The 21,380-nt window shown below is 44.8% G+C and overlaps 1 protein-coding gene across 1 annotated transcript; it reads left to right on the plus strand.

Annotated features, from left to right (window-relative positions):
• The first annotated feature begins 14,014 nt into the window (after positions 1-14,014).
• CDKN1B (cyclin dependent kinase inhibitor 1B) lies at positions 14,015-19,078 on the plus strand. Its single transcript, XM_006733081.3, has 3 exons — positions 14,015-14,983; positions 15,502-15,631; positions 17,713-19,078. The coding sequence occupies exons 1-2, from the start codon at positions 14,509-14,511 to the stop codon at positions 15,621-15,623; spliced, it is 597 nt and encodes a 198-aa protein (XP_006733144.1). The 5' UTR covers positions 14,015-14,508; the 3' UTR covers positions 15,624-15,631; positions 17,713-19,078.
• Positions 19,079-21,380: the final 2,302 nt, after the last annotated feature.

The following is a 21,380-nucleotide window of genomic DNA, read 5'->3' on the forward strand; positions in this document are numbered from 1 at the left end:
TTTTTTTTTTAAAGATTTTATTTATTTATTTGACAGAGAGAGACATAGCGAGAGAGGGAACACAAGCAGGGGGAGTGGGAGAGGGAGAAGCAGGCTTCCCGCTGAGCAGGGAGCCCGATGCGAGGCTCGATCCCAGGACCCTGTGATCATGACCTGAGCCGAAGGCAGACGCTTAACGACTGAGCCACCCAGGCGCCCCAAAATCCATTGAGTTTTTAAGACCCATTTCAAAAGCAACCTCTGAAGCCTTCCCTGATCTCCGCTCTAAAAACTTCATAACACTTTGCTTGTACTATATTTTTAAAGCACACATATTTGGCCTTGCATTAATGTTATTGTCTCTTTGTTTAATTTTTATATATAGAATAACACCCCCCCTTGAAGACAGTGATTGTATTTTACTTACTTTTCAAAATTCCTCTAGTGACTGACGTTATGGTTCATACAAATTATGCACACTTAAGTATTTGTTGAATTTAATTGTGTCATATCCTATGGTCATTTAAACAACAGACTATTTTAAAAAACTTAAAGTATGAATTGGTATTTGACTCACATCTCTAGTGCTAAAAAAAAATGTACAACAGAACCCTCTGTATAAAATAGTGTATATTTTATATAGGGCGAACAGTTTTTTGTGTTTTTTTGTTTTTTTTTTTTTAGAAAATCAAACTCCGGGCGCCTGGGTGACTCAGTTGTTAAGCGTCGCCTTCGGCTCAGGTCATGATCCCAGGGTCCTGGGATCGAGCCCCACATCGGGCTCCCTGCTCTGCAGGAGGCCTGCTTCTCCCTCTCCCACTCCCCCTGCTTGTGTTCCCTCTCTCGCTGTGTCTCTCGCTGTCAAATAAATAAATAAAATCTTTAAAAAAAAAAAAAAGAAAGAAAAAATCAAACTCAACATGTTAGAGTAGGTACTGGTGGATTTTTAAAAAATTATTTCAAGTGATTATATGACTAAACCACAGTAAATATAGACCTATGATAAATCTGGATGCATCCATATAGTGATGACTCATGTTTTAAAAGATCCTAGTTTTCTGATCTCCCTTCTCCCTTTCCTCAGTGCCTGTTCCCCTTCCTCCTCTTTAAACTCCCTGTATTTTCTTTACTTCTCTAATTTGATAATCACTCAAAATAAGATATCAGCAAGGGTTGCCTAACCCCTAAATCTGAAATATCATAACCACATTTAAAATCCTGAGAAGTCAGCATTCATATTAAATAATGGTCATGATGAAATTATTATTAACCCTGTCCATCTAATTACACCATTCTACATCCCAGTGATCAAGGCATTCAAGAATGACGATATAATTCGGCTCTCGTCTTTTCACTTTGGGTATATAGTATGTTGACACAAATCTCATGTTGACTGATAAACTGAACTTGGGTAGAAGAGCTCTATCAGAATGACTTACAAGCAAAAGAGAATCTACTGTTTAGGCGATCGGTATACAGTTTTTCTAAATTTTGTATACTTTGTTTCTTGTATAATGTTCTCATGCCTTTACTGCTGCGCTGCCCTCAAGTACAGAGAGCTTGTCTTACTTGCCACTGTTGCTCATTTGTCTCTGTAACTCCAGAGTACCCATGTAATGGCTGATATGCGATAAGTAATTAATAGATACGAAGTGAATGAAGTACAGCTTTGATCATATAAGCATATGGTTCTACGTGAGCTTGGTTGGGATTAAATGTGTGTTTATACTGGTTATGGAACTTATCTGTGGGTGATGGTTGTAAGGAACAGTCTCATTTGTTACCTTGAGTAATGTGTGGAATATGTGTGCATGTGTGTTCATATATGTATTCATATGATTTTAGCCATACTGCCAAGTCCTTAGAAAATAGAAAGCCAAACTATGGAGCCTTGAAAGGGTCCCAAGTAAACAGGAATCAAAAGTTCATTTGCGACGATGGGGGTTCTAGATGCCTTTGCCATGGAAATCCATGGCCTGTCATTCCAACACATAGTGACTGCAGGATCCCTGCATGTCTTCTCTCTGTATCTGTTCTCTTTTCACCATGACCTTCTGATTCTTACTATACTTCCCAGTTCTAAATCTTGAGTCCGAGTGTCAGATTGAATTAGCTAACTACCATTTTGCTTCTGGGCAGAGCTCTCTGTATCAGGCCCCAGCATAAACCAGCTCTTGGTCAGGGCCTGTAGGTGGGGCACCTTCTCTTGAAAGGGGCCGCAGACTTGATGGATTCCATGACTGCCATTTCTAAGACCCCCTAATAGAATGCAATGGGAGAGACACGCCTGGGTGGCTCAGTTAAGCGTCTGCCTTCGGCTCAGGTCATGATCCCGGGGTCCTGGGACTGAGCCCCAGGTCAGGCTCCCTGCTGGGTGGGGAGTCTTCTTCTCCCTTTGCCCCTCCCCCTGCTCATGCTCTCTCTCTCTCTCACTCTCTCTCTCTCAAATAAATAAAATAAAATCTTTAAAAAAAAGAGAGAGAATGCAATGGGAGTTATCTATTTGAGCTATACTGGAATGTGTGTATTGCCCACTATTGGGTGCTACATACTTTGCATTTATTTTGTTTAGAGGATTGGAATTGGGCTCAATGGAGATACAAAAAAGATTAAAGAGGGGTGCCTGGGTGGCTCAGTCGTTGAGCGTCTGCCTTCGGCTCAGGTCATGATCCCAGGGTCCTGGGATCGAGTCCCACATCGGGCTCCCTGCTTGGCAGGAAGCCTGCTTCTCCCTCTCCCACTCCCCCTGCTTGTGTTCCCTCTCTCGCTGTGTCTCTCTCTGTCAAATAAATAAATAAAAATCTTAAAAAAAAAAAAAAAAAGTCATGTCGTTTGGGACGCCTGGGTGGCTCAGTCGGTTAAGCGTCTGCCTTCGGCTCAGGTCATGATCCCAGGGTCCTGGGCTCAAGCCCCGCATCGGGCTCCCCGCTCAGCGGGAAGCCTGCTTCTCCCTTTCCCACTCCCGCTGCTCGTGTTCCCTCTCTCTCTGTGTCTCTCTCTGTCAAATAAATAAAAAATCTTTAAAAAAAAAAAAAAGAAAAGATTAAAGAATGTAGATTTATATCTGAAGTCAAGGCGAATATGTCATGGAGGCAGTGTATGTATTTGTGTGTGTTAGGGGGCTGTCTTTCTGAAAGAGCTTAGTAGAAAAGGATCAGGTTTAAGTTGTTACCTTGACTTTACACCTAATTGTGTGTGACCATAGACAAGTCACCTTTTACCTTTATTTCTACTTCCTCACTTGTTAAGGGTTATAATACTTACCTTGACTGACTGCACAATTATTAAAACACTCTGCTATGATCAAATAAATGTTAAATTCAGATCAGTATGTGAGTAACGTACATATCATTAATGTATAAGACAATCTGAAAATGTTTAATAGGTAGAATCTATGCAAATTTAGTGTTCAATTCAATTTGGTGGGGATTAAAAACTCTTATGTACGCATTTTAAAAAGTGGATTACAAATATGGTTGTGGTTTGGCATAGTTGCAAGGATTAAGGCTGACAGTTCTGGCCTTGTGCTGCCCTCCTGTGCTGTTTAAACAGCGCAGCAGGTCAGTCACATTCCTGCCTGATGAATGCTCTGGGCGGGGAGGGGGGAGTGGGAGGGGTGGGATTCTATCTTATTACTTACCCTCTTCTGTCCTCATGTGGCCACAGAGGGCCTAACTATTCTGGATGTTCCTGTTTTCTTCAGTAAAGAAAGAGATGGAAAACTACTCTGAAACATTCTAGGCCAGAAAATCTAATCCTGAGTTAAGGAAAAAGGCAACAAATTGCATTTGACACTGGAGATCTAATTGGTCCACTGATATAGGAAGATCCTAAGCAGATTTTTGAGGTTTGTAGAAGAATACCATTATGACAGAGTAAGGAAAGGCTTTTTGTCAAGAATAAATAAAAATGCAACTCACTGCCCTTTTAATACGCTAAGAATTTATAACAGAGCCTTACACTGTTTCTTTGGTAAATAAGATAGTCTATTATGGTGGGAACAGAAGATGCTGTTCTACAATGAATTTCTAAGCAGAACATTAGCTAGTTGAAATATGAGACTCACAAGCAAAGCTAATTCCGTGCTAAATCTCTTAGCACATTCTCCAAAAGTGATTCCTTTCAAAGAGGTTTAAGGAAGTTTGTTGACATGACAATTTTTTAGGAAAGTTCAGAAAAGATATTGAAAGAAGCATAGTGAAACCATACAAAGAAACAAGTTGAGAAGATAATCAACGGGAGGCACCTTTATAATGTGTTTACTCCACATCTGCCAAGGCTCAGGCCTTACCCCTGGCCTGCTTCCAGACTGGTTGACTGATATTAGAACCTAGCTACCCTCTGCCTACACTAGGTACATGTATGCATATTTTATTCATGTGGGTATATAGCAGTCAGGCTTTCATATCTTCCAGTCTACCAAAACTACATCTTACCAAGATCACCAGTGACTTCCGTGGCAGAATCCAATGGTAGGTCTTCAGTCTTCATGTTTCTTATCAGCAGCACTTAAACCATTTGATTTTTCACATGGTTTAATAATAATAATAATAATAAACACATTATTTAACTTGGTCTCTGGATCACCTCTCTCTAGGCTCTCTTCCAATCCAATCAGTGGCTCCTTTGCCTAGATCCTTCCTATCTTCTTGATTTCTAAAAGTTGTAATACAATAAGGCTTACTGCTCAGGCGTCTTTTCTTCTCTGTCTAAACTTACTTCCTTGGTGGCCTTATCTGGTCCCATGGCTTTCTAGTCCCAACTCCTAAATGCTGAAAATTTCCAAATTTGTATCTCCAGCACAAACCTCTCTCCCCTGAATGCCAGACTCATATATACATCTGCTTTTACTCAACATCTCCATTTGGATGTCTATGGATCTCTCAAGCAAAACACATTCAAAGCAAAATTTGCCCATCTCTCAGCCAAGCTTATTTCAGCAACCCCCTTTCAGCTTTTCTTCAGCTGCTTGGGCCAAAAATTTTGGAGTCATTATGGACTCCTCTCTCTAATACACACATTTCCAACCCTTCAGCATATCCATTGGCTATGTCTTTAAAAACACCTCTATCAATTCTATCCTTTTTCTGCTTACACTGCTACCATCCTGGTCTGAGCCAACATGACCTCTTTTTGGATTATTGCAGTGGTCTACTAACTGGTCTTCCTGCTTCTCTCTTGCTCCTTTGAAGTACTTCCCACTCAGCAAAGTGATCAAAGTTAGCTAAAGTCCCATCAAAACTCTCTGCTCAAAGACAGCTTATCTTGATTGGAATAAAATCCAAAACCTTTAGCATGGCTTATAAAGTATACATCATCTGGGCCCCTACTTACTGTCTGATTTCATTTCCTACCTCCAAGCCCCTACTTTATTTCTGGCTTACCAGTTCCCTTACTGTTCTTCAGCCATTCCAGGCACATTCCTACCTCAGGGCCCTGGGATTTGCTATTTCCTCTGCCTGGAACATAGAAAATTACATAGTCAATGCCCTCATTTCGTTGAGGTTTCTATTCAAATGTCACTTTATCAACGAATCCTTTCCTGTTAATATAGCATCTGCTGTCATTACTCTCTGTACCCTGAAGTAGTTTATTTTTCTTTCTAGCACTTGTAGCAACATGACACACTATGCTTATTTGTTTGTGTATTGTCTGCCTTCCACACTTGAGTGTAAGCTCCATTCCATGAAAGCAGGACTTTGGCTATCTTTGTTTTCTACTGTGTCCCCAGAAAAGCTGGCGTCTGGTAAGGGCTCATTAAAAATTTAATGAATGAAGGAATGAACAAATATTCATGTGAACAGTTATTCAGAGAGTGGTCAGGAGTAGAAAATGAACACTTTCTCTTCTCTCTCTCTCTCTTTTTTTTTAGGTGCAAGTTTGTATAAACTGAAGACTGAGATCATAATCGAGGGAAGTTTTCTCCTTCATGTTTTCTCAGTTTAAAGAATAGAATGTAGTTGAAAACAGTGAATTGGTAGTGAACATGTTTATTGTCCCAAATTCCACATTCCAGTCAGAGAAGTTGTCCACTTACGTTTCAATCTGGGAAACTGAATAAATCAGGTAAATAAATCACATAAATCAGGTATGCAGTCACAAATCCAGGTTTTTCTATTTATTTCCCATACTTAGGAAACCAGCAATACTAGTAAATCTGCATTTGCTTACTATATTTTGTTTGAAAATGCTGATTTATCTCTAAGTAGAGATGCTTGAGGTATTTTTTCTTTAAACCATGACCCCACTTATCAATTTGAAACCCTTCTTGAATCCAGTTTCTTTCAAAGGTGCTACTTTTCTTTCCAGGAATTTAACTCTCATTTCCCCCAGAAACTTCTTCTTTTTTTTTTTTTTAAGATTTATTTATTTAGGGCGCCTGGGTGGCTCAGTTGGTTAAGCGACTGCCTTCGGCTCAGGTCATGATCCTGGAGTCCCAGGATCGAGTCCCGCATCGGGCTACCTGCTCAGCAGGGAGTCTGCTTCTCCCTCTCCTGCTCCCCCCTCTTGTGCTCTTTCTCTCTCTCACTCTCTCTCTCAAATAAATAAATAAAATCTTTAAAAAAAAAATAAAATAAAATATTAAAAAAAAAGATTTATTTATTTATTTGAGAGAGTGAGTGCGCTCGTGTGGTGGGGGAGGGGCAGAAGGAGAGAATTTCAAGCAGACTTCCCCCTGAGCCACTGAACATCAGACACCAGCCTGGGGCTGGATCCCAAGACCCACAAGATCATGACCTGAGCTGAAACCAAGAGTTGGAGGCTTAACTGACTGAGCCACCCAGGCACGCGTGTGCCCCCCCCCCACCCCCTGAAACTTCTTTTTATGAATAGTGCATTGTAGGTAAGTTTAGGCAATGATGCCTCAGTCATAAAATTTACAAACCCACCACGTCATTGCATCTTCTGTAAGTGTCGTCACCATGGACTCTGGACTGCTTCACAAGAGCAGGCACCCTAGTCTTCATGCCTTTTCTGCTCTCTTCCGTGGCTCTGGAACACTCAGCCTTCTGTCTCAGGGCTTCATCTGTGAGAGAGCATAATAGCATTCATCTCATAACTGTGGTCTCATGACGGCCAAATGTGATGACACCAGAAAAGCTGCTTTCAAATATGTAAACTATTGTGTTCATCAGAACATCTTGGGTTCAACTAACAGAAACCCATTAACAAACTAGCTTGGGGAAAAAAAGGGGGGAAACTTGTTTTATAAACACAGGACTGCCCCACAAAACATAAGTCCAGGGAGTGGGACCTCATGAGCTGCAGGATCCAGAAACTGGGGAGTCTTTGGTTGCTAAGGGTTATCTTTCTTTCAAAAACCCATGGTCTCTCTTCTCTGCCCCTCTTTGCATGTCCATTTCTTTCTTCTGACACTCTACAGGTGATCTTTATCTGCAAATCCATCATATATGAGTCAAAGATACCTTTTTTTTTTTAAAGATTTTATTTATTTATTCATGAGAGACAGAGAGAGGGAGAGAGAGGCAGAGGGAGAAGCAGGCTCCCAAGGAGCAGGGAGCCTGAGGCGGGACTCGATCCCAGGACCCTGGGATCATGACCTGAGCCGAAGGCAGACGCTTAACCATCTGAGCCACCCAGGCGCCCCAAAGATACCTTTCTTAAAACAGCTCTTTCAATTCCAAATCTGCATTACCTTATTAATCTCTAACTTACAATTTATTAACTGAAGTTTCTGAGACCTGGTTCCAAATTTTCAGGAGAGAGATTTTGGTTGGCCATGTTTCAGTCAGATAGGACGCCTCCTCTTCCCTCATCGGGTCAAATTCAGGAACAGAATGGGAACCATGTCATGTAATCTGCTGTCCCTCAGCAGAAGAGTTTAAGGGAACAGACTCTCTGAGAAAAGAGCATGGGACAGTGAAGAAACAATGAATGTTGCATACCTCCAGTGTGATACAAACATAAAGGGATTGAGAACACCTCGTACATCCTTATTCCCATACCTTTGTAACTTTTAATCTGCTAAGTATCTGATGTGGCCATAAGATTAGTGACACATTTGTAAATATGAACAGGTCTCACAAAGCCCCACCAACCATGACATCCCTTCACATTACGGTTCAGATTCATGTTTCTAATACTATCTCTGTTAACAAACATGGCCTCTCTTTCTTTTCTTGAGGATCCAGTTTCAATGCATATACTGACTGTATCAAATTCTTAATCATCCCTGTTCCTTATCTCCCCAACTTCCCCCTCTATATTAATTAGAATTGACTGCAAGATGCTATAGCAAATAGACCCCAAATGTAATGGTTGAACGAAATAGAAATTTGTTTTTTCTTTCTTTCTTTTTTTTTTTTAAAGATTTATTTATTTATTTGAGAGAGCGAGAATGAGAGAGAGAGAGTACATGAGAGGGGGGAGGGTTAGAGGGAGAAGCAGGCTCCTCGCTGAGCAGGGAGCCCAATGCGGGACTCGATCCAGGGACTCCAGGATCATGACCTGAGCCGAAGGCAGTTGCTTAACCAACTGAACCACCCAGGCGCCCCTGTTTTTTCTTTCAAATCAGGTCAGGGACCCAGGTTGATGTGGCTCTATCACCTTCAACATGTGGCTTCCAGGGGCATCTGGCTGGCTCCATCGGTAGAGCATGTGACTCTTGATCTTGGAGGTCGTGAGTTCAAGCCCCACGTTGGGTGTAGAGCTTACTTAAAACAAAAGCAAAATGAAAAACATGTGGCTTCCAAAGTTGCAGTAGTATTCACCCTTATAGTCCATGGGAAGGGGGAAAGAGAGAGGCAGAAGTAGGTGGTTGATGTGACAGTTTTTACGTACTGGACCTGAAAGATACATACCACTTTTCCTTACATTCTGTTGGAAAATACTTAATCACAAGTCCACATCTATCTGCACAGGGGCTGGGAAATTTAGTGTGGCTGGGCAGCTGTAAGCCCAGTTATAATTCTGAGACAAAGGGAGAAAGCAAGAATGGATTTGGGGGGACAGCTAGCAATTTCTTTTACAACCTCCCTCTGTGTTACCGCTCTTCGTTAATGCATGACTCTCTGAAACACCCAAGCGTGAGTCCTTCAACTCATCCTCCATTGCTCCATCTTTCCCCAATCCCCTTTGCTCTTCTAACTACCTAAGCAATCCTACGTTTGCTCTGTGCTTTTCATTCCCTCCTCCACAGCACTGCTTCATGCTGTTGTATCCCTTGCTTGAACCACTGCAATCAGCCTCCAAAATTACCAGAATTACCTCCCTGAGTCAGCCTTTTCAGGCTCATACCCATCTTTTACTCTGTTGTCAGATGCCACTTCCTACTACAAAGATCTTGTTGTCCAAGGCAAGATCTGCAGCTATGCCTTTGCAGTTCAGGTGATCATACCAGATTGCCTCCAACTCTGTTCCAGATCTTCTCATCCTGGTCTTGTGACCCATGCTTCTACCCTCTTGCCTCACGTCTATACTTCGCCCAGCAACCAGCTCCTTTGGATTAACACCGTAATGGGGCTGTCTACCTAGCTTTCCACTTAGCTCTGTCCCTGGACACTATCTCTCAGGGCCCAGGCTTGCCCTTGTCCAAGAGACAAACCTGGACAATGATCACGTTATTCACTTCACCAAAAGGTCCATCAGTTCCCATTGCTTATTGGATAAAAGATTTTTTTTTAGCATGACATCCATGGCCTGCCAACTGTCTGATCCCATCCCCCAATTATTACCCCTACCAATATATCCTTATAATCCTGACATTTTTCTCCTTCTTCAAGATCTGAAGATAGATACTCGTACATCACTTCCTTGAAGGCTTCCTCCTCTCCCTCCTTTGTAGTCCATCTTTGTGCCCTGTTCTCCCATGTACTGCTTTCTACCTCTGCAGTTTCTTGTGCACAGGGTGGCCTCCCACACACCTGATGTATAGTCCCTAAAGGCAGGGATTGTGACTTAAGTCATCCTGTTAAGCTCCATGCTGCTGAGATCAATGCTTTGGGGAATACCTTGCATATGGTAAGAGCACATCATTCCGCTGCTTAAAACCTCCTAATGTCCCAGTGGCTTCCCATATCACTCAGTCCATGATAAAAACTCCACATAGGCCTAGATGGTCTTGTATGCTCTGAGTTCCTGCTACTACCCTTCTTGCTCCTTGCTGTTCCCGGAACACATCAGACAAGATCTCACTTCAGAGGGTTTGCATTTGCTCTTCCCTTTACTGGGACACCCTTTCCCCAGCTATCAGCATGGCTTACTTTCTCAAGTCCTCAGGGCTTCTCTCCAAGGCCACTTCCTCAGTGAGGCATTTCTCGGCCACTCTGGTCACTTTGGGACCTCACAGCCCTCTTTTTTCCTTGTCCCTGTTTATCCTTTCTCCAGAGCATGTATCACTTCCTTACATAGTATATCTTTCCCTCCTGTATTTTTGCGTTTATTTTCTGTCTCCCCTACCCCTACTAGAACGTAAGTTTCGTCCTAGTCTAAATCTGTTCGTTTACTTCTGAATCCCCAGCGCCTAGGATAATAATGCCTGATATATGGAAGGTGGTCAGTAAATATTTGTTGAAAGGAAAAAAAGGATAAGCAAATTCGTAGAAGGTGCCCAATAAATATTTGTTACATTGAATGAAAACGTCAAAAACAGTGGACTGTGAAATTTTCAAACTCTAAAAGTATGTGGGTTTAGGAGAATAGTGAAATTGAGCGAAAGCTGCCTCATTATAAACATCCTTGAGGAAAGAGTAACATTGGGCACTTGCGGTGGGAGGGGCAGCTGGGCCAGGAAACTAGAACCTTCGCAGAAACAACATTTGGGGGCTGCCTAACTTCCCCCTGAGAGGACCGCATCTGGGAGGCGGGCTCGCCCTCCCTCCCCATTAGGACACTTGACACAGGTGTTTGAAGTTATTTTGGGGTCTGCCTCTCTCGGTTTGTGAAGGACACGGAAATCTGGGCTGGCTTACGTGACATTGCTCAGTTCTAAGGAGGAAACTATCCGGAGGGAAAACGGCAACAAAAACGCCGCTCAGGACTAGAGTCTGGGTCCTGGGGGAAGCAGAGCCCATTTTAGAGCCGTGCGAGTGGAACTTTATGCCTTCTACCCAAGCTCCGCCTACACACTGTTTTTCTGAAATTTTTCGCCCTGGCTTACTCTTTTGCACAGCCGCCCGCTTTCCGCAGGAGGATGGCGCTCTGATCTCCACATTCCCTCTTCCCTTGGGGACTCCATAGTATTTTTTTCACGCTTGGTCGCTACTACAGCAGACGCCTGCCTTCTCATTATTTGCCGCACCGATCTCCGGTGCCTGGACTGTAAACAAAACACTTTAGATCATAGCTGCCTTTCTGCTGGCGGCCAGTCGTCTTAAGGTGGCGTGACTGTGGCTCGTTTACTTTTCAAGATTAACAAAGCAACAAAATGGTGCTCCTACATATTACTCCAAGAAAGATTCGGGGTGTGTAGGGGATGGAAATACTAATTTTCTACTTCTTTTATTATTTTTTAAAGATTTTATTTATTTAATAGAGAGAGAGAGACAGCAAGAGAGGGAACACAAGCAGGGGGAGTGGGAGAGGGAGAAGCAGGCCTCCTGCAGAGCAGGGAGCCCGATGTGGGGCTCGATCCCAGGACCCTGGGATCATGACCCGAGCCAAAGGCAGACGCTTAACAACTGAGCCACCCAGGTGCCCTGATTTTCTACTTTTACTTAAGATAGTAATTCCGTTAATAAAATCAAACTCTTGTGGTATGTTGTAATGCTCTAGAATGTCTCCATTTACATATATGTGGTAGTTTGGGTACTTACACATGTGAATTTATGCTTATAGAGAATATAGAATTCCTGTGCAGGCTAGCAATTATGTAAAAATGTCAACAAGGACCTAATTTCAGGAATAGGGTATAAGTTATGGTATGGAGGCCTACCCTAATTTTCCTATCCTTCTCCCCCCTTCTCCAGTCCACTAAATTAAGTAGCGCATTCCATGTGGAAAAATGAAGAGGAGAGCTCTCACTTGGATCTCAGGTGAACTATTTACTGTCAAGCAGGTAGGAAGTCCTGACTTTGAAACAAGTTTGGGGCACTGCCTCTCCCCGCTCACTGCTCTCTGGGGATCACCCTTGTCCTTTTGGAATCTGCATTTTAGTTGAACTAGTGCATAGTGATAGGAAAGGCCAGTGACCGCTGCGTATAAATATCAGTGACCACAGGCCACATCAAGGAAACATCTGCAGGCAGCGCAGGGGATGAGCAGGAGCCATTTTGAATCACTTGTAAGAGACGAGGACCTGCAGACGGCAGCCCAGGCAAATCCAGACAAAACCTGAACCATTAGGAAGGAAAGAAAGAGAAAATGAACCAGCCTGAGAGTTTGGAGACCTGCCTCCAGGCCTGGCTCTGCTATCAACTGGATACGTGTCCCGGGACAGGAAACCTCTCCTGCTCTCAATTTCCTCAGTTGGTAAAAAGAGAGGGTTGAGCCACAGGGTTCTGAAGGGCCCTGTCAGCTCTTACATTCTGGGGTGCGGAGGTGAGGCCGGCACCACACAAAGTGGAGCGCCCAAACAATATGTGCTTAAGAAAGCAAGTTAAAAATCAAACTCATCTGTAGCATAAATGCGTAAGAAAACACTGCTGCTGTGGACGATTAGAACCGAAGTCGCTACTCAGTTTCCAGTTAAATGTACTGACTTTGGCCCAAACCAAGATTACACGTATGGGGGTGAGATGGGGTGGAGTGGGGACACAGTGAAAGACCCTTTGAGCTCTGTCACGGATATGACAGCCCTCCCCATACGGTTTTAAGTCCCACCATCCTGCTCAGGATCGTATTGGTAGGTAATTTCCAGCTGCAAAGGGGCGGGGGAGGGGGGGTAGAGAAACGCCCAAGTAATAGTATCAGACGTGAGGATATGGTTGCGGTGGGTTTTATGAATCATTTCATAATCTGGACTTTCAGATTACTTTCACCCTTCAACGACTTGTAGCCCTCTAAAGGCATTCCCTTGCATCTAAATTTTGTTCTGGGAGGGCCGAGGGAGTGAATCTGGTGGGAGAGAAAGGTGGAGGAAGGAAGGGGCTGTTGTATTTGGCGGCGGACTCAGGTAGAGGAAACTGCTACAACCCGGGAAAGAATTGAAAAATACAAAGAGGAGACGAGTTCCCACACGCAGCCCATGTCAATGGCTTTAACTGTGCTCGGGAAGCCAGAACCTGGGTCAGGGGTGTAACCTCGCTTTTGAAACGTAAGCGTGTCTGAGACAGCTACAAAGTTTATTAGGGACTTGGGAGACCAGTGGAGTTTTTGATCTTGAAATCCTTATTTTTATTGAGGGAGAGCTTGGGTTCAGAATACATTATAAGTGCTGCGCCTACGGTCGCCTTGGCTTCTTCCCAAAGCTCCCCGCCTCCCCCAGAACAGCAGAGACTTCTAGGTTAAGAGTGAGCTAACCACTGCTCACCCCCAGCTGAGGTACCCAGGCGGGGGGGGGGGCTCCCAGCCCCCGGGCGCAGGCTACCCTGCCTCCCCACAGTGCCAGAGGTGGGGAGCCACCGGCGAGAGCACAGTTGGGGGCAGAGCTCCCACCGTCTGCCTCCGCCCCCAGCGGCCCGCGCCCCAGGCTCGGCGAGTGCCGGGAAAACGAGATCGCCACCGAGGCGTAAAACCAGCCGCTAGCCACCTTCGAGATCATCTGATCCTGCCCCTCCGTTCCCCCGGCGAGGAGCGGGCGCGCCAGGCAGCGCAGCGCCGCGCGGGGACCTGAACCCGAGGCCCCGCCGCCCCCGCCCCTCCCCGGCTTCCCGGCCGTTTGGCGAGTTTGTTTGTCTCGTTTTTAATTTCTCCAAGGCCAGCCGGAGCAGGTTTGCTGGCAGCGGCACACCTCCGGCAGTCACGCGACCAGCCAATCTCCGGGCGGCGCTGTCGGAGTCGGCGCGCTCGGGCAGGCGGGGAGGCGTCGCGGCCGCGCCGGGCCACCTTAAGGCCGCGCTCGCCAGCCTCGGCGGGGCGGCTCCCGGCGCCGCAACCAATGGATCTCCTCCTCTGTTTAAATAGACTTGCGGTGTCAATCATTTTCTTCTTCGTCAGCCTCCCTTCCACCGCCATATTGGGCAACTAAAAAAAGGGGGCTCGTCTTTTCAGGGTGTTTTTCTCCCCCTCCCCTCTCCCCATTGCCTCGCCGCTCCGCGACTCCGACGCCGGCAAGGTTTGGAGAGCCGCTCGGTTGGCGGGACCCGCGGGCTCGCTGCAGCCCGGACTTGGACTGGCTTTGCCACCCCCCTCCTCTCTCCTCTCCCCTCCCCTCCCCGCCCTCCCGCTCGCCGGTACACTTGATCGGCGGCGGCTCTCGGCTGCCTGGCCGGGGCTTCCCCTCACCCCTCCCCCAGAGCCAGCGCGCCCCTGACGCTCGGGCAGTTACTTGTCCGGGTTTGTTTCTCTTGGCTCCGAGCGCGGTCGCAGGGCTTATAAGAGGGGTTCGGGCTGGGTCGGGGCGTTTTGTTTTGTTCAGTTTTGTTTTCCGAGCGCGCGCGCGCGAGGCGGCCGTGAAGACCGGGGAGGAAGATGTCAAACGTGCGAGTGTCTAACGGGAGCCCGAGCCTAGAGCGGATGGACGCCAGACAGGCGGAGTACCCCAAGCCCTCCGCCTGCAGAAACCTCTTCGGCCCGGTCAACCACGAAGAGTTGACCCGGGACTTGGAGAAGCACAGCAGAGACATGGAAGAGGCAAGCCAGCGCAAGTGGAATTTTGATTTCCAGAATCACAAGCCCCTGGAGGGCAAATACGAGTGGCAGGAGGTGGAGAAGGGCAGCTTGCCCGAGTTCTACTACAGACCCCCGCGGCCACCCAAAGGCGCCTGCAAGGTGCCGGCGCAGGAGAGCCAGGACGTCAGCGGGAACCGCCAGGCGGTGCCTTTAATTGGGTCTCAGGCAAACTCAGAGGACACACATTTGGTAGACCAAAAGACTGATACGCCCGACAACCAGACCGGGTTAGCGGAGCCGTGCACTGGGATAAGGAAGCGACCTGCCACAGACGGTAATGACCCTTCCCCAAACAGAAAATGTCTGTCTGTCCGGGGCACCGCTTTGGCCTGCTTTGAGGGTCCTTAACCTCCGCTTTCTTTTCGGAGTATTCCGCCTTAGCTTTGGGGGAGCGAACTGTCCTAATCTTAGGTTTTAGATGCTGTCCGGCTGACCGCTTGTGTGTGGATGATTTTTAAAGTCAGGAGCCCGAGGTGGTATGATCTGGTAATTTCTCCAGCCGAAAACATCGCAGTTCCTACCCGCTAGCCGGCGGTGGGTCTGTGATTACGTTGGGATGTTTATCAACGGCCTCCCTCTTTGCATTGCAGTGGAGAGAGGGCGTAGAATACACTTTCTGTTATGTGAAAACAACCTCATTTTGTGCCCTTAAAGGCCACTGAGAATGAGGGATCCAGGATTGTGGGTGGAGGTGTGGGTTTTTCATCCCCTGACTTGTGCCAACTTCTGTCAGCCATTGTTTTCCTAATAAAGGTTGTGTGTGTTCTTTTTAAAATTCCCTCTTGCCCTTAGATTCCTCTCCTCAAAACAAAAGAGCCAACAGAACAGAAGAAAATGTCTCAGACGGTTCCCCGAACGCGGGTTCAGTGGAGCAGACGCCCAAGAAGCCGGGCCTCAGAAGACGTCAAACGTAAACTGCTCGGTGGGTTGATTACTGGGAGCAAGTAACTGACACCCGAATTGGGCTTTCAAACCCCGAGATACCCGATCTTAGTGGTTGCTGGCAGACTAGAGCTTGTGGGTTTTTATTTTGCTTATATTTTGTGAGGTCAAAAAAGTAGGAATAGGGAAGGCTGGGACTCCCTGGTGGGGATACTGGAATTTTTTCACAGTTTCTACGTCCTGAGGTCATTTTTCCTTGAAACACGGAATAACCAGAGCAAGTGTCCTAGCCAGGTACTTGTGACCAAGGCCCGATGAGTAGGAAGGTCCATTCCTTGTGAATCCCACCAAAACTTGTTGGGAACAATAGCTTTCTTTCCCCCAACGGAACAAGAACTGGGATATGCTTCAGTCCCACTTCATGAGAATTCATTTCCCAGAGATTCAAGTTGAATCAGTAATAGATTTTGAGCCATACGTGGGAAAATGGCAAGTAAGTCATTAAATTTAAAATTTGAGGGAAAAGTTAGGTACAGATGGGTTGTATTTGGTTAATCCAGTCATTAACAATGTGAATAGAGAGATATGTTACATTCTTTTATCATTTTCACAAACTGCCACTTTCCCTGTTTGCTTACAAATTTGGGGAACAGGAAAGGAATGCTGTGTATTTAAAAAAACAAAACAAAACAAAATGGAAAGCTATAAAATGGAAAAATACTAAGCTTCCTACAGAATTTCTGACAACACTGAAGTTGCAAAGCAGAAGTTAAATTAACTCTGCTGGAGTAAGCAATCCAGGAACACGTCAGCATGTGTATGCTAATTGTCTAATTGTGCTGTAACAGGATGATTGGGATATTTGTAGGGAAAACGGATAATAGATATAAGGGCTGGTGAGGGTAGGTCTACCCCACACAAGAGAAGGGAGATTGTTTTCCATCTACTAAAATCTGATCAATATGAAGAGCTAATTTGAATAATTCAGCCCTCAACTTTCTGTGGATTGGCTGTCCATAATGATCAAAGTGCATATGTTAATAGTTTGAAAACTTCTTACGGACACGGACCAGGACTTCTTCCCCCCCCCCCCCCCAAAACACTCATAGCAAAAATCCCCACTTACGAAAAGGTAAGAATAAAAAACATAAGAGATTAAGGTGAGATTCCAGTTTCCTGTGTTTTTAGATCATAGTTTCTTCACACACATCACACATTTTTCAAAGCTTATACAAAACATCACTGTAGAACCTCTATATTACATTACAGTTGTATATGAAGTGGGAAAATTGGATGAAAAAAAATTTTCTGAAGCAACCTGCAGCTTGGGACTTGTGGTTTGTGACCTGTAGCCTAGCTCATCAGATGAGCCGCAGTGAATCACACCTACTGGATTTTGATGTGACCCCATTCTGACATACAGAGAGGCATTTGTTAGTAAATATTGCCAGTTCAGAGAATACTAGAAGTAGTAGTAGGAACCTACTCAAAAGCATTCATGTGTATATTTTGCATATGACTAAGAAACGGGAAGGTTTTTAAAAAACATTAGTAGAATTTTTTTTGGAGAGCATTTATGTTATAGTTCCAGTTATTTTTCAAATTTAGAAGATTCTGATACTCTTAAGTATTACAGTTTCTTAATTTTCCTTGCTTTCTTACTGTCTTTGACCCCGATTCTCTAGACCAGGGTTTCTCAACCTCTGCACTATTGACATTTTGGGCTGAATAATTCCTTGTTGTGGGACGCTGTCCTGTGCATTAGTACAATGTTTGGCAGCATTCCTGGCCTTTCCCGACAGATGCCAGCAGCACCCTCCTCACCCCCAATGTGACAACCAAAAATGTCTCTGAACATTGCCAAATGTCCCCTGGGGGGCAAAACTGCCCACTGGTGAGCCCCACTGCTCTAAAAAATACACGACACAGAGGAGGGTAAAAATCCAGTGAAGGAGACATTGTATGGAGAGGACTGTAGTCATCAACATCCAGGACACACTTTCTGTTCCATCGCTCAGGTATTTCACAATTAAGACAGTGACAAAATGATTCCTGTACTTCATTGGTAATGTTATTCTAGTGCTTTTCTCCTAATGCTTTCTTCTTTTTTTTCTTTTGCAGAATTAAGAGCATGTTTCCTTGTTTATCAGATACATCACTGCTTGATGAAGCAAGGAAGATACAAATTAAAAATTTTAAATACATATCGCTGACTCCATGGAATGGACATCCTGTATAAGCACTGAAAAGCAGCAACACAATAACACTAAAATTTTAGGCACTCTTAAATGATCTGCCTCTAAAAGCATTGGATGTAGCATTGTGCAATTAGGTTTTTCCTTATTTGCTTCATTGTACTACCTGTGTATATAGTTTTTACCTTTTATGTAGCATATAAACTTCCGGGGGGGAAGGGAGGGTAGGGTGGGGCTGAGGAATTGGCATGGGGGGGTATGAAGAGCTTGCTTCCATTTAGAGCAAGGAGAAAAATATTTGACTTGCATGGAGAGAAGCAGTTTTGGGGAAGGTTTTGAATTGTTTTCTTTAAAGATGTAATGTCTCTTTCAGTGAAAACTGATACTTCATTTAAAAAAATCATCTGTATTTGAACACTGGTTGCAAATAATGGCTAATTATTTTTACATGAAGCTTTTTGTCATTTGGGAGATATGATGATTCCGTTATATACTGGCAAATGGCCTTTTTTTTTTTTTTTAAACAGCAAAAAACTGTCCTCAGTCCTACCCCCTTCCACCCCCAGTTCCTCTTAAAATTGGAATTTACCAGTTAATTATTCAGCAGTTAGGTAATCATTTCAGGTAATTCTGGGCAAAAATGTGGGATGTATGGGGGGAGTTCTGAATGCTCAGAATCAACCGTCTAATTTTTTATCAGGTTTGTTGAGAAATTTTCTTAATTTTATTTGGACTTTGGGCTATGTAGACACAGTCAAAAATGATTCAAATCTTTGGATATTTTTTAAAGATCTGTAACTTCACATAAAAAATAATGAAATAATTTTTAATTTAAAGTTTCTCATTCTGTTTGTTAATTTGCCCAAAGGAAATGGTGTTTTTAAAGCAAAGTGTGTAGAGAGAAAAGCACACGTAGAATTACTGAAATGGATACTACATCTTTAAACAGTATTTTTACATTGCCTGTGTATGTGTATGAAACAAAACCATTTGAAGTGTACCTGTGTACATAACTCTGTAAAGACACTGAAAAATTATACTAACTTATTTATGTTAAAAAGAGATTTTTTTTTTTTTTTAATCTAGACCATATACAAGCCAAAGTGGCATGTTTTGTGCATTTGTAAATGCTGTATTGGGTAGAATAGGTTTTTTTCCTTTCTTCTGTTAAATAATAATGGCGATGCTTCAAAGGTTGCATACTGAGCCAAGTATAATTTTTTGTAATGTGTGAAAAAGATGCCAATTATTGTTACATATCAAGCAATCAATAAAGAAAACTTCCATAGCTATTCACTGAGTTGAACTGTAATGTACTTTATTAAGCTTGAGGTATTTGACCTGGCATTCTAGTCTTACTTACACAAATATAACATGAAGTAGCAAATAATCTTGATAATTTAGGCCCACGTCTGAGGTGATGTTTATGTGGCTCTGAATGTAGTAGACACTATTTTCCACTTAGTTCTGTTTGAGTGAGCAAAGCTTTAGACATGTGGAGTGGAAAAGCCACATTTTCATATAAATAAGATTGTCAAATCTCCATTAGTTCAAATATTTAGGTCTTATAGGATATGTGTCAGAACCAAAAATTTTTACGTAAGTGTAGGCTGGCTGATCACACATTTGCAGGATTGAAAATGAAAGTAACATGGTGACTTCTCTAAATTCTGTATTTACACATGGAAGTGTTGTGAGAAATGAGAGCAATTGTTCAGACCATTTAATCTACACCTCTTGTCCAAAGTATTAAGATATACATAGGTCCTTTAGAAATTGGCATGCATTCCACACTAATTTAGATAGAAAAGGTATTCTTCAAATTAAACTGGTCATAACAAATTCCTCAATTTTGAAATTGCCTGGTTATAATCTACACAACCTAAAACTGGTTAATCTAAATACCAAATCTGAGGGTTTGGGGCCTCATATCCACGTGGCAGAGATAGATAGTTTTTATTTAAGTAAGAAAAATTTAAACAAGGCATTTTAAAGTCAAATTTACTAAAAAATGATGCCTATTATTTTACATTCTCTTAAAAATGTAGCTAAGGTGTAAAAGTAAATTATTTTTTCTAGGCATCTGCAGATGGCTAAATTGCAAAAATCTGAATTTAGGTTAAACTGTTCACCTCAAATAGTTGCATTTACGTTATTGCACCCCAAAAGGGGCTCTAAACAAGAGAGTTTCAGCTTATTTTGACCTGAAGTTGCTTGAAAAAAAAAAAAAAAAAAAGGTTGACTCTCTTCGGCTCCCGGGAAGGGAAAAAGAAGGTCCTTTGGAGGCTGGGCTACATCTTCCAAGTAGGTATTATTTTAATTAAAGGCTAAAGGTGTTTTTGTGATTCTATTCAAAACACGCAGATGGGGTGTTTTTCAGGAAGACACTGAGAAAGCAAGAAAAACAATTCAAAATGGGGAGGAAGGAATGGAGAGTCAGGAAATAATAAAATAAAATTAGTTTCTCTGAGCCAAAAAGAGTACTTTAAAAAAGTGTCTCTGACAAAGGAAAAAATCCTCTTAATTGCTGCCTGTACCCCACTTTCCTTTCCTCAAGAGGCATCTTTAATGTGAATTTTGAGAGACTGCGTTTTAGGAGTGCTGGGCCAGGAAGAAGTGGATGCTCGCCGCGCCAGGCACGTTCACAGGAACGCAGCCCCCAAGTCACCGGGTCGGTCCTTTACACGTCTGTGTCAACTCTCCAAGTGCGTCCCCGAGATTCGGAGCGTCCTCTCCCCGGCCCCGGACGGCGGGGATCGCAGCGGGCGCCCCTATGACGGGCTGCGGCCGCGGGCGCCAGCCACCCGCTCCCTCGCTCCCCAGGCCGGTGCGTCTTCGTCTCCCCAAACTGTCCCGAAGCCCCGCACCCGACCGCCTCGGCAGTTGCGGGGTCCGGCTGGCTGGCGCCCCGGGCGAAAAGCCCATCGAGTCTCGCGGCTCGTCTGCCACTTGCAGCGCCCGCGCCGCCGGGGTCACTGCGCGCAGTTCCCGCGCCCGGGGCGCCCGCAGGCCGTGGAGGGAGGCTGCGCCCCGGCCCGCGCAGTGGCACGGGGCGGTTTCTCACAAACTTTCCTCCCTCGTCATCTCCCCTCTGGGCTAAGAAAGAAGGGGAAGCCCCCACTCCTTTCCACAGTCATACCCCCCACACCAGCACCTTGCCAGTTCTAGAGCGGCGGGGGGATCTGAGCGAAGGGGAGAGAACCTTTCCGAATCCGTGGACCCTTCAGGGCAGCAGCCCGCTCCCACCCCCACCCTGGGCTCCAATGATCCGCAGCCCCGCGCATTTCGAAAGGCTTCTCGGCTCGCCGGCGGCCAAGGAGGACCGCAGCGGCGCGCAGGAGGGGCCGAGCGCCACAGCCGCTTGCGGGGTCGCTTCCAACCTTACGGCCGCTTTGCAAAGTGCCCCCCCCCCCCATCGCATCCCCCGCTGTCCAGCGCGGGGGACTGGGGCAGGGAAGAAATAGGAAAATGTGGGGCCAGGGACATGACTGGGGGACGGAGGGGACCGTGGAAATCCACAGGACTGGAGCGGGGCGCGCGGCCTTTCAGGCCACGGTGCGCCCACCTCCCCGGCCGCGCGGAGCGACCTTTCCC

The sequence above is a fragment of the Leptonychotes weddellii genome, chromosome 5 (assembly GCF_054177405.1).
Source record: "Leptonychotes weddellii isolate Sample4059 chromosome 5, ASM5417740v2, whole genome shotgun sequence".
NCBI classification, from domain to species: domain Eukaryota; kingdom Metazoa; phylum Chordata; class Mammalia; order Carnivora; family Phocidae; genus Leptonychotes; species Leptonychotes weddellii.

Excerpts from the sequence above, each read along its gene's own strand:
- CDKN1B (XM_006733081.3), top strand. The coding sequence starts at position 14,509 with ATGTCAAACGTGCGAGTGTCTAACGGGAGCCCGAGCCTAGAGCGGATG. Across the intron at positions 14,984-15,501 it reads GAAGCGACCTGCCACAGACG|ATTCCTCTCCTCAAAACAAA; the intron begins GTAATGACCCTT and ends TCTTGCCCTTAG.